General features: G+C 42.9%; 1 protein-coding gene across 1 annotated transcript in view; it reads left to right on the top strand.

Annotated features, from left to right (window-relative positions):
- Positions 1 to 13,410, top strand: part of JAG1 (jagged canonical Notch ligand 1) — a 60,443-nt gene that overhangs the window by 38,668 nt on the left and 8,365 nt on the right. The window contains exons 11-19 of the mRNA XM_070933060.1: positions 501 to 547; positions 3,775 to 3,948; positions 4,370 to 4,523; positions 6,098 to 6,262; positions 6,851 to 6,964; positions 8,832 to 8,945; positions 11,193 to 11,306; positions 11,396 to 11,512; positions 12,401 to 12,428. Coding sequence (XP_070789161.1) covers positions 501 to 547; positions 3,775 to 3,948; positions 4,370 to 4,523; positions 6,098 to 6,262; positions 6,851 to 6,964; positions 8,832 to 8,945; positions 11,193 to 11,306; positions 11,396 to 11,512; positions 12,401 to 12,428 — 1,027 coding nt within the window. The remainder of the gene's footprint in view (positions 1 to 500; positions 548 to 3,774; positions 3,949 to 4,369; positions 4,524 to 6,097; positions 6,263 to 6,850; positions 6,965 to 8,831; positions 8,946 to 11,192; positions 11,307 to 11,395; positions 11,513 to 12,400; positions 12,429 to 13,410) is intronic.

Raw genomic sequence — 13,410 nt, 5'->3', positions numbered from 1 at the left:
TGTGTGTGTGTGTGTGTGTGTGTGTGTGTGTGGCTTGGGGGGGGTGGAGTCGAAGGGCAAAATGTTGCAATGTGGCACCAAGCTTGGAGTTTAAATTTTGGCATAATTCAGCCAGGAGGAAAGGGGAGGGGAAGGTTGGGGGGGGGGGGTGAAGAGTCACTGATGTTTTTAGAAAGGGAGTAGTCAATCTGGCAAGAATAAGAAGCAATTTTATCAGACCCATTAGTCCACAATATGGCTAGGTTCTGATAAGGTGCCTTGAAACAATGATGTGAAGTTTCAGTTTAACTCTACTGGAAGAATTGCTGAAGGTTCCCACCCATTTACAATAACGTTATCTCAAGGAAAGCAAGCAGGAAACTTCACAGAGTTTATCTAGCTAGAGCTACAGAGCCCCCTGATTTTTTTTTTTTTTCTTTCTCTTTTCAATCTTGGATTTCAGTTGCTGTGTTGCCTTCCCACTCAAGCTTGTGTTTTTCTTTTTCTTCTTTTAATTACAGATATTGACGACTGTGTGGGACAGTGTCAGAATGGAGGGACCTGTAAGGTAAGTAAGGGTTGATTCCCTTCTGATGGGTCTTAGTGCCATTTTTCAGCAGGGAATAGTGATGAAGAATGAATAGGCAGCACAATCTCTTTAGAATTTGTGTCATTTTTGGCTAGATTTCTGCTAATCTGAGAATGGGATTTGGGAGAGGAGTGAAGCAGGGGTGGGTTCTACTTACCTTTGCTACCGGTTCGCATCATGCCCACGCGCGCACATGCGCAGATCACTTAGGATGACGTCCGGGTCAGTGGGCGGAGCCTCCTGCCACTATTACTACCAGTTCTATAGAACCGGTCGGAACCAGGGGCAACCCACCACTGGAGTGAAGTCCTCATTATTCTCACTGAAAGAATCTTTTCTCTCAAAATACGCCTCTAAGGTTCCATCTTTCTCCTCCTCTTTTTTAAGTTAAGCTCCACAGTGGTCAGTTGGAGAAAGATCACAGATAATTTTAAGTTCTAGTCAACAAGCAAATCCAGGGAACAGATTGGGAGGCTCCATAATTGAATTCACAAAAATCAAATTCCTTAAAGCACCCTACAACAGCCAGAGTTACTCACTTGGTTCAGAAAGGTTGTGGCGCTGGATTGCATGTTATTTCGGCCCAGCGTTCCTGCTGTGAAACAAAATCTCCCCTTCGGAAAGGTTGCCAGTCAAATCTAAATTCAACCATTTTACTCTTTAAATCCCAAGGAATCCTATTTCATACACTTGCCTCCCTCATTGGTCCATCTGTGGAAGCTTATTTTATTACCACATTGTTTCGTAGAAAAGGCCTTTTCTGATCATTCTAGAAATGAATGTTAATGCTCAATGCTTGTCTTGCTTAGTATTATTACTGCTAGGGTCAACACGCTAACCTGCCCACGAAGCACATAACCATGGTTTGGTTACAATCATGGATAGTTTGCACACACCATAAGTATAACGGGTGGATTTTCCATCAGATTAATCGACTGTGAAATGATCACATTAAGACTTAGCATGATGCGTGAACTAGACCCTTGCATACGAAGAGAAAATCATTTTATGCTAAATAAGCGCAAAATGAGGTTAATGGTATAGGCTCCCTTGCAGGGACATTCAATTTCATAACACCCTTCCTATGTCATTTTTCACACTTTAGAAAGCTACACAATCACATGCTATTAAAGCATGTTCAGCAATCTCAATGCGGGAATGCATAATTTGTTGCTACCAGCAGTTGTCTATATTTTAATGGATTCCATCTTTAGCCTATCCTTCATTCAAACTGGCACACTTCTCCCTCTGCTCTGCTCCTGCTGGCTTCTCATTTTAATTCTCTCACCAGTTAGAAAGAGGAGGGCTTCTACACATGAAACGGGAGTTCAGCCTGACATGGAACAGATTGTTGCTCACCCACAAATTAGGTAGTGAGCACAAAATGTATACGTTTTTTTCCCTTTTTTTTTTTCAGGGAAGGGGGCTGCGAGAGAGGCCTGAATTTCCTCCCACTTCTATTCTGCTCCTTTTTTCTCAGCTTAGTTTAGTAAGGAGGATCAGGCTGTTATCAAAGTGGTAAAAAATTGTAGAACAAAAACAGGGTTTTATAGTGCCATGAGTCCATCCTTAGGGTCGTCCTCCTGTAAACTTAAGTATATCCCTCTAGGCCAGAGGTGTCAAACTTGATTTCATTGAGGGCCACATGAGGGTTCTATTTGACTTTAGGGGGCCAGGGTGAACATTGCTAGGGTGGGCGTGTCCAGTTTGACATCACTAGTGTGGGGGGTGCCTGCAGGCCCGAGCTCCGTTTTCGGCTGCGACTGCCTCCTGCAACCCGGACCTTGAGTTTAACACTCCTGCTCTAGGCTATGAATTTCAGACTGCATATGCAGGAATGAACCAGCGTCAGTTGCCTCATCCTGTCTGGTTAGCTCTGATGATGCAGCAACTTGATTTCTTCCCCGTTGCCCTTCAGTGGATTTGCATCGCACAAGTGGTCCTCGATTTATGGCCATTCATTTTGCAACCTTTTGAAGGTTCAGTGGCACTGAAAAAAGTGTTTTACAACCAGTTCGGCATACCCACAGTTACATGATCAACATTCAGACACTTGGTAATCAGCATGTGCGGGATTAGTTCTCAATTTACAACAGTTCGTTTAGTGGCCATTCAAAGTTAGAGTAGTACTGAACAAAAGTGACTTATGGCCATTTTTCACACTTATGACCATTGTAGCATCCCCATGGTAATGTGATTTACATTCAGATGCTTGGCAACTGACTCACATTTATGACAGTTGCAGTGTCCCGGAGTCATGTCATCCCCTTTTGCGACCTTCTGACAAGCAAAGTCAACGAGGAAACTAGATTTCACTTAACAACCGTGTTATTAATATAACAACCGCAGTGATTCCCTTAACAAATGCGGCAAGAAAAGTTGTAAAACGGGGCAAAACTCACTTAACAAATTTCTCACTTAAAAACCTACATTTTGGGCTCAGTTGTGGTCGTACGTCGAGGAGTACCTGTATTTACGATGGTCGCAGCGTCCTGGTGTCATGTGATGGTCATTTGCCACTTTCCCAGCCAGTTTCTGACAAGCAAAGTCAGGGGGGGAAGCCAGCTTTGCTTCACAACAATGTGACTCACTTAACAACTGCAGTGATTCAGTTCACTGTGGCAAAAAAGTTCATAAAATTCAGCATGACTCACTTCACAACCATTTCATTTAACCCTGGAAACTCTGGTCCCAGTGGTGTTCATATTTGAGGACTCCCTCTAAGTCCCAGCGGTCCCAGCGCACATGGTCCAAAGAGAAGGGCTTGTGTAAAGTTGTGCTCTTAACACCATCCTAAGACAGTGATGGCTAACCTTTTCCGGACCGAGTGCCCAAAGTGCGCATGCGCAAATGCATGCGCCTGAACCCCCCAAAATGCAATGCGCGCGTGGCCCCCACACATGCACCCTGTCCCCCAGACATTTCCTGTCCCCCACGCATGCGTGGCAGAGACCCGAAGACCAGCTGGTCGGCAAGAGGTGCGCATGCGCAGCAGAGCTGAACTGGGGCAACGGTTCGGGTGCCATCAGAGAGGACGCTCTGTGCCACCTCTGGAACGCATGCCATAGGTTCACCATCACGGTCCTAGGACATCAAACGCCCTTTCTCTGTGTTTTGCATTGTTTGCATGTGTGAATGCTTTGTGTTTATTGGCAAGGTAAACTCATCTCATTTTGTTTTGTTTTGGCACCCTTTTGTCTTTCCAGGATTTAGTGAACGGTTATCGCTGTCTCTGTCCACCTGGCTATATCGGGGATCACTGCGAGAGAGACATCAATGAATGTGCAAGCAACCCTTGTTTGAATGGGGGCCACTGCCAAGATGAAATCAATGGCTTCCAATGTCTCTGCCTGGCTGGCTTTTCGGGAAACATCTGTCAGGTGAGGCAGGTTCCAGATAAGAGCTAACTCAGTGTGCAGTTCCTGGATCTGTAGGCTGAATACCTGCATTCAAGTGAGCAAGTGTTAATAGACGCTTTATTTTATTTATTTATTTATTTAAAAAAAAACAGCCATCAAGAGTGAGGTGTGGGAATTCATAACTTGGGGAGCGTTTGTGTGCATTCAGGTTGCAAGCGCTCAGTGTGTCTCTACCCAGCCTCTGCATGCCGTTTGATAACCGTATTATTTTAGCGAGGCTGGTGAGAGCTGCATTGTGTCTGGCATACACAAGGCAGTAGAGGTGGCAGATAAAAAAGGTCAGATTCCACATTTCCTTCCTGTGACCGTGGGAAGAAGATGAATAAAGCCTTTGACTTAGATCCTCTCTTCTTTCCTCCCTCTCCACCATCATCACTGACAGTTGGACGTAGATTATTGCGAGCCCAACCCTTGCCAGAATGGGGCCCAGTGCTTCAATTACGAGAGCGATTATTTCTGCAGCAACTGTCCGGATGATTACGAGGGCAAGAACTGTTCCCACCTCAAAGATCACTGCCGCTCGACTCCTTGTGAAGGTATGCTTTTTGAACCTTTGCGCTAGGAAGTGTAGCAGTCGCTCATTCGCCCGGGGACAATGATAGATGCCCTTTGTGCAGAACGCCCCAAATTCAGTCTCCAACATCACCTGAGCTAGATGTCGGTCTGATATTTCTGGTGACTCAGCGTAATCAGTGCTGTGTTAGGTTAGCAGCAGTGGTAGAATTCAAATTTTTTTACTACCAGTTCTGTGGGCATGGCTTGTTGGGCGTAGTGTGTCTTGGTGGGCATGGCTTGGTGAGTTAGTTTAGTTTAGTTACTTTATTATATTTATATACCGCCCTTCTTCCGAAGGACTCAGGGCGGTGAACAGCCATGGTAAAAACAATATACAACAAAACTTTAAAAACTTAATTAAAATAATTCAATCATTGGCCGAATTTAAAACACCCAACTAAAATCATTTTAAAACCCCTATCAAAACCCAACTTAAAATCCTTTATCCCGTCAGATCAGCTTGGCATGGCAGGGGAAGGATACTGCAAAATCTCCATTCCCACCCACTCCAGGAGAAGGATACTGCAAAATCCCCATTCCCTCCCCACTCCTGGGGGAAGGATATTGCAAAATCTCCATTCCACCCCACTCTGGGACCAGCCAGAGGTGGTATTTGCCGGTTCTCCGAACTACTCAAAATTTCCGCTACTGGTTCTCCAGAACCTGTCAGAACCTGCTGAATTTCATCCCTGGTTAGCAGGCATGGACCATGAGGCAACATAGGTCCTTCAGACCCCGTTTTCTGTGATTACACTGAATATTAAGTTATGCCCTTTAAATGCATTAGTAGCCATTGATCTCCTGCTATTTCGAGGAGGAAGGCCCAGTAACTTTATCATGCATTCATTTCTAAGTAAGTTTAAAAACCGCAGAATATCCCAGCTCTGCCCACTTGGAGAAATCTAATTCAAACCCATCCGATCCAAATTATCTGCTTCAAAGCCCATTCTAAAATTGTTTAGTCCTGAGGCCTTCCTGGTTACGTGATGCTCTTGCTCCTAAAGAGTTGGGGATACTTAGAAACACAAAGTGCTTTAGAATCATCTTTTTACACTTCTAAGGGTTTTTTAATAGCAATATTGAGGGAGTCATAAGATGTAGGTATACTGCTCTTTGGGACTGAAGGTCGCATACCACGTTCTGGAAAATATTGGGGCTGGGTGGAAGACATTGCAAGGGAGAAGCGGATATGTTCAAAGTAGAAAGTGATGGGATCCGTCCGAAGTGGAAACCATTTTTCTTCCCAAGTTGAACTGTGTTGCATTTCCTCATCTACCCTCTGCTTTCTTATCAAGCTTTTAAAACAGGAATGTCCAATCTTGGCAACTTTGAAGACTTGTGGATTTCAACTCCCAGAATTCTCTAGCCAGCCATGCCTAGGAGTTGAAGTCCACAAATCTTAAAAGTTACCGAGGTTGGGAAAAACCCTGCTTTAAAACCTAGTTTAATTTGAATGTACTTTCCCCGCATCAGCAACAACCCATGGAGAATCCATAAAGCTGCTGGTAAGACAGTGAGGGCTCATTTTTTTTGCTTGCTTGTCTCTCTTCTGCAGTGATTGACAGCTGTACTGTTGCTGTCGCTTCTAACAGTACCCCAGAAGGGGTCCGCTATATCTCTTCCAATGTTTGTGGCCCCCACGGCAAGTGCAAGAGCCAAGCGGGCGGCAAGTTTACTTGTGAATGCAACAAAGGCTTCACTGGCACCTACTGTCATGAAAGTAAGATTTGGAGATGCTTATCTTGATTCCTCTCATTTACATCCAAGTTTGCAACTCCTTGTGTAAATAATAAGAACATTTGTCTTTGGGATATGGTATTGGCCCTCATACATCTTTTCAACCCTGCCGAGTTCTCTTTTTCCTCCTGCTGCAGTGAATTGAGATTGGAGCCTTGGGAAAATTGTTTATTAAGAAGTCTCCGACTTAGAATATTTAACTTTTTAATAAATTATAACATTAAGTTGGGCTTGTGTACAGAAGGCTTCTACTAGCATACAGCAAATTTACCCTGCCATTTTTATTGACTGCCTTACATAATGTTTAAAGCATGGGTGTGTGTGTTAAAAAATAAGCTCTTTTTTTATTAGGCTGCTTTCCATTTTTTAACAAAGGGCCAGGCAAAGGGTAGAGCAGTTGCATGTTGAATGCAACAGATTTAATCTTGACATCTCTAGGGACTGGGCTAAAAATAGCTTTGTTCGGGGGGGGGGGGGGAACACAATATTTTTCAACTTGGATTCCCTGTTTAATTTTTTTTTAAAGGGCACCGTCAGTCTACTCATTTCTTTTTCAATCCTTGTTTTGCAGACATCAATGACTGTCAGAGCAACCCATGCAAAAATGGGGGCACATGCATCGACGGCATCAACTCCTACAAGTGCATTTGTAGTGACGGCTGGGAGGGCACCTTCTGTGAAGCAAGTAAGCGGCTCCTCCTTTTCCAGCGGACGGGAAGATGGAAGGGAGGAGAAATCTCTTGAAAACAACCATGGGCTTCATTTATTGGGCAGCCCGCCTAGATATCGGAGAGAATTGGGGATCTTGATTTGGATCAGGAGAAAATAGTTTTCTGAGTTTGTAGGCTATACAACATTAGAAGTTGCAAGTGTGTATTCTACCCCAGGTTGTGGAAATAGGAAATGAATGGTTTATCCTGCCCACTTTTGTACCCTCCTTCGTCTTAATTTGGATGTTGGGCTAGGCAAAGAGGAATTCTTTCTCTTTTCACAAAGCCAAATAGTTGCTTTTTCTGATCTCACGCCTGAGCCCATTTATGTGGGCACAAGCCCTTTATGTGTTGATGCTTTATGTTTACTTACTTGATTTTCTTGCTGTTGAGATACTCAGGATGGTTGTCTTACGTTCATCTCTCTCTAAATAGCTGAGAGCGCTTATTTATTTATTGGTTTTATTCACTGCCGCTTTTAGGCAGCTCAAAGCAGCTTACCGAAGATAAATAAAATAAGAGCTATCATAAAGCATTAACAGAAACGAAACAATAATGCCCCAAGCAACGGCTTCAACATCCAAATCAATAGCAGTATATAGATTTGGAACAATGTTCCAGCCAGCCAAGAAGTCTGGGAAATGTAGTTTTCCCAAGGCATTTGAGGGTTTTTTTTGGCAGAGAAATCTGAGTATAAGTTCCAAGCTGTTGCACCACTGGAAGGGCAACTTTTGCATTTCATTTTTCTTCTCACTATGTGCTCACATAAGGCATGAAATAAATGCTCTTTAACAAAAAGGATATCGTGCACAGGAGAAACTTTCTTCTAGCTGTCCTTTTGCTCCATCTAGTTATCTGTGTGCCTGAAGTGCCCTGTCTAAACTTGCTATATGGTTAAGGGAATGTTGGCTTCCAGTGATCTGAGTTTAGTATAAAGTTGGTGTAGCTAAAGTATTGGAATGCTTTCATTGCAAAGCAAATAAAGGTAATCCTCGACTTACAACCACAATTGAGCCCAAAATTTCTGTTGTTAAGTGAGACATTAGTTAAGTGAGTTTTGCCCCATTTTATGACCTTTCTTGCCACCATTGTTAATGTGAATCACTGCAGTTTGGTAAGTTAGTAACACGGTTGTTAATTGAGTCTGGCTTCCCGATTGACTTTGCTTGGATTGCAAAAGCTGTTCACACAACCCCGGGGACACTGCAATAAGTATGAACCAATTGCCAAAGCATATGAATTGTGATCACATGATCATGGGGTTGCTACCAAGGTCGTAAGTGTGAAAAATGGTCATAAATCACTTTTTTCAGTGCCGTTATGACTCTGAACAGTTACTACTGCTGTAAGTCGAGGACTACCTGTACACTAGGGGCTGAATAAATTGCTGACGTATTTTGCAGAGTTACACCCTAGGTATTTTCTTCTCCTAACACCATTAGGCATCTAGCAGACTTACATTTTATGAAGCTTATACCTGAAAAGAATCTTTTACCTTTTGAATGCCATATTACTGTTGTCCTCAGTTTTAATTTTGTGACAATAATACTAACCTCAAGGGGGGTTTGCCACATGCCTGCAGTGTCCCAAGGACACCCAGGACCCTTTTGGCCTGGAAAAGGTGTAATTATAAGGTCTTGTTTTTCATTCCAAGGGATTCCAAAAGAGAACCCAGGGACGGAGTGCAGAATACAGGCGATAGGCATCAAGATCTTGCACCATTTAATCTAGGAACTACAGGCTAGAAAGAGGAATATGAATACGCAGACGAAGCACACACTATAAATAGTTTTAGCTACTACAGATGGGTAACCAGCTGACATTCTCCTCTGTTATCTCCAGATATCAATGATTGCAGTAAAAGCCCTTGCCACAATGGAGGGACGTGCCGAGACTTGGTCAATGACTTTTTCTGTGAATGCAAAAATGGCTGGAAAGGAAAAACTTGCCACTCACGTAAGTGTTTTTAATAGCTTTGCCAGACTTCCACTACCGTGTTTCCCCGAAAATAAGACCCTGTCTTATTTTTTATTTTTTTTTTGAACCCCGAAATAAGTGCTTGGCCTTATTTTCAGGGAGGTCTTATTATTTTGGGGGCGCGTGGAACAAGATGGGGCTCCTCTTGCCATCTTACCTGATTTCCAGCTCTGCATTTAAATATTTTCGGGGGGGGCTTATTTTCAGGGGGAGGTTTATTTTAGCACATGTGCTCAAAAGCCCAATTGGGCTTATTATCAGGGGATGTCTTATTTTCGGGAAAACAGGGTAGTGGTATTCAGAATGTCATGTTTTGTGCCTGAATTCACTCAGTGAGGTGATAGTCTTCCAAGTAGAAGGTGGATTTCTATTCTTCTGCCCTTGAAGTGTTCAAAGTACCCTATGTCCCAAAGATGCTTTTTCAAAAGGCAACTGGACTTACTTTGTTTTTTGCTTGAAGATCTTCAGAAGCTTTTTGGATGAGAAGCAAAATGTCTTGGAGCAAAAACAAAGTCCAGTTGCCTTTTGAAAAAGCACCTCTGGGACAGCCATGACCTGGATGATTGAGAATCTCCATAGACAAAGCATCCTGTGGTTCAAGGCCAGCTGGTTTATGAATGCCAGTGTTGAAGTTACATAATGCCAATCTCTGCCTTTCATGAGTTCAGAGCCCATTTCTTGTCAGAAAACTGCATCAATTTGAATATAGGGATCAATGGGGAAATGTTCCCAGCCACAACCTGATGGTTTCCTTTTCTCTACACTGGGTGTCAGCAACCCTCAGCTCTGGAGCCGCATGTGGCTCTTTCGTTCCCTTGCTGTGGCTCCCTATTGGCTGAACCCACCACTGGCGGGCCCCACCCCTCGCCCTCCCCTTCCAGTCACTCCTTGCCTGGCCTGGGAGAGAGGAGAGATATATATAGGCAGAGACACAGAGAGAGACATACTTGTTTCCCACAAAAAACACTGGGAGCCACAAAACCTGGGTAGGTATGGCTGGGGTATGTGTCATGTGACTGGGTGGGAGTTGAGTTGGCCATGCCCACCCAGGTTTTGTAGCTCCCAGTGTTTTCTTTTCTGTGGGAAATGGGTCCAAATGGCTTTGAGTGTTTAAGGATGCAGACCCCTGCTCTACACCTTCCCTATATGTTAGAAAATTCCAGCAACTTTGAGGGACTAGGGCTTATATTGGGGGGAGGGGGACAGGGAGAGGGAGGGACACAGTTAGCCCATGTAAGTTACCATGGCTGAATGGGAGAGAGAACATTGCAATAAGCTTTAAGCAATAGATTGTTTAAAACAAAAGGGGTGTGTCAGATCCTGATGAATTTGGAACTAAGCTGAATACAGCTCTCCCATCACCCATTTTGACCACTTGACTTTTTAAAAGTAAAAAGAAGGACTGTAAAGTTGATCAAGGTTAAAATATATATGATGTTCTTTCCAATTGCTCTTAATGGGAATTTCTTGACCAGGACTGAATGGCAAGGCTTTCAAAATTTGTTGATAGACAGGATTTGGGAAGAATATAAAAGTTAGGTTATTTGGTTGAGGTTAAACTATATATGTTCTTCCTGGTATGTGTTAAATTTATGAATTAATTTATGAAAGGGAAGAAGGAGAAAATGATAAGTTAACGTGGGATGCTATTTGAAGGAATCAAAGATCAAGATTCTTAACATGTTGCTTCCCTTCCAGTAGCTTTGACTAGATTGAAATGAGGCTTTAAAGATTTGTTTATAGATAAGAGATGGCAAAGAGGGGAGGTTGTATTTTTAGAGGAAATGATAAATTACTGTATTAAAGGAAAGAAATATGTAACTGAATTATTTGATTGAGGTTCAAATAGCTATCTTGTTATTTCTGGTAACTCTTAATGGGCTTTTGCTGATAAGGCCTGAATTATGAGGCTTTATAATTTGCTTATAAATAGGAGGTGAGATATGAGAAGAAAAGGCCTTTTATTGAAATGTTAAAGTAGGTGATAATTTACTAAAATTGTTCTTGCCTGTCTTGATAAAAGAGGAAATCATTTCTTTATCTTTCTTCTTTTCTCTTTACATATTCTTTTCTTTTTCTCTGCACTTTTTACTATAATGTCATTTTCATATATTTTTTCCTTCTTAGTTCATGTTAGTTCTTTATCTTTGTATTTTTAAATTTTAGTAAGCATTATTATTGAGGGAGAAAAAAAAAGTTCTTTTGGTTTTTTTCCCTGTCGGGTAGGTGACAGTCAGTGTGACGAAGCCACGTGCAACAACGGAGGGACGTGTTACGATGAGGGCGACGTCTTCAAGTGCATGTGTCCTGCAGGATGGGATGGAGCCACTTGCAATATAGGTACGAACCTGTGGCTCCTCGCCTTTCCTTCTCCCGAGGTGTGTGCCGAAGAGACCGGCAGCAAAGCTTTTTATGTTTCTTTTTTACAGCACGGAACAGCAGCTGCCTGCCAAGCCCCTGCCATAATGGGGGGACGTGTGTTGTAAGTGGAGAGTCTTTCACGTGTGTCTGCAAAGAAGGCTGGGAAGGACCTACGTGCACGCAGAGTAAGTTCTCTCCCTCCCCTCCTTCCATAAATACATCTAGAGGGGTTTTGTTGAGCCAACGGTGCTCTGGGGAATTGGAGATTGAAACCAGAAATGGGAAGCTGTTGGATGTGGGACCTGAACCTCACCTCTTTCCTTTGGCTTGAATGACAGTGTAGGATGGAGCTTTGACCTGGGCCTGAGAAAAGTGGCAAACAGGATAAGTGGAGGCAGATGTGGACTTGCTTCTCCACATGGCTTTGCCTCCCTCTTCCCTCGCAGCCACCATTCAAAACAGTTCCCTGGGAGACTCTTTACAGTAATCCTCCTTTTGGATGCCGACCAAGCTCTGGAATTGCACAAGAGTCCCTCTATTTGAGCCTAGATACAAAAGTTAGCATTCTTTACCATTCTAAATATGTATCAATTGAGCCCAGGAGTTCTATTATGTCCATACTGAACCCTGTCTTTCTGTGGGAGGGGGGGGATTCGTTCCTGATTATTCTGAGTATTTTAGCAGAATGATTTTTTTAAAAATACCTGTGTGTATGCATTAAATCTGGGACAGCCCTGTAGCTGTTGCCACTGTTAAATAACTAAGAGTCTAAAAGCCTTGCCAGTCGCTTCAAAAGCTGCAGAGAGAAAGAGAAAAATTACTCTGTGTGAGTAATAGAGCTTTGAAGGAGGGCTTCTCATTTACTGTACAAAAGTAGAATGTTGTCAGTGGTTTGTTAATTGGAAAGTAGTCAGCAAGGCCTTTTTTTAAAAATCTGTGTGATCCAAATTTCCAGCTTAAAGAATGAAACCAAGATTTAGAGGCCATCCGCAAGAAAATCCATCACTCATGCCTTGCCCAGCTTCTCTTACCATACTTTCCCCTAACTTTGCCTTTCTTTGATCTCTCTGCAGATACAAATGACTGCAGTCCACATCCTTGGTAAGTCACTTTCTTGCATCTGAATAAAGCCCAGAGGGAAAAAAGATGAATGGGGAAAGAAAAAGCCTCCACCCAAGCCATTTCCTTTTTCCCTGGACTGTCATCTCTACTTATGCTGTAGATATCTTTACTTGGAACAGAGTTCCCCAACCTTTCCAATTTTGCGGACCAATGGGGGAGGGGAGGGGTGGGGAAGAGGGGATGGTTTGCACTTGTGCGCATGCGTAAGTGGTGGGCACACATGCCCACCATTTGCACAAGTGGGGATGTGCATGCGCTAGCTTGCACACCACTACTACGGCCCAGTTCCGAACAGCTCACGGTCCAGTAGTGGGCCACGGCCCGGGGTTTGGGGATCCCTGACTTAGAAGATTCCATTTTATTAGTCATGTGTTGTACATTTGGATAGGTATTGCCTCTCCTTCCTCCAAAGCCTTTGAATTTCTCTGAAAATGTCCTATCAAATTCTTCAAGACATCCTCCATCTTTGCAGTGTTTATTATTGTTCTATTAAATAACAAACTGATTAGTCAGCACACACTATATATAACTATATATAGTTAACTATGCCTTGTTAAGCCAGTGCAATTTGTAGTAGAATACAACTCATGTGTGTATGTTTAGATAAATTATTTAGCATATGGCAAATACATGGGCTTATAGTTGTTTATCCGTAGAGAGCCAGGAGTTCTACAAAGATGTCTGGCTGCCAACTGTCGTTAACTGCCAACTGTATGTTTAAAATAGTTCATATATAGAATGGGTTATAATGGACAATCTGACCTTCCAGGCGTCATTGGCTTTTAAATCCCAGCAGCCACAGATAGCGGAGTCAATGTTAAAGAATGCTAAGGATTGTAGTTCAAGGCAGCAAAGTTCCTGTTTTAGAAATCTATTACATTTTGAAAGTTACCCTGTACTTTGTGGAAGTAAAAACCAAAAGTTTTTTCATTATTTTATTTTTTTTCCCTCCTCTCTCCCC

This window comes from Pituophis catenifer, unplaced genomic scaffold (genome assembly GCF_029215685.1).
Source record: "Pituophis catenifer annectens isolate HBS135680 unplaced genomic scaffold, rPitCat1.0.hap2 SCAF_1, whole genome shotgun sequence".
NCBI lineage: Eukaryota > Metazoa > Chordata > Lepidosauria > Squamata > Colubridae > Pituophis > Pituophis catenifer.
Note: the sequence above shows the minus strand (reverse complement) of the source record. Positions and strands in the feature narration are given on the sequence as shown.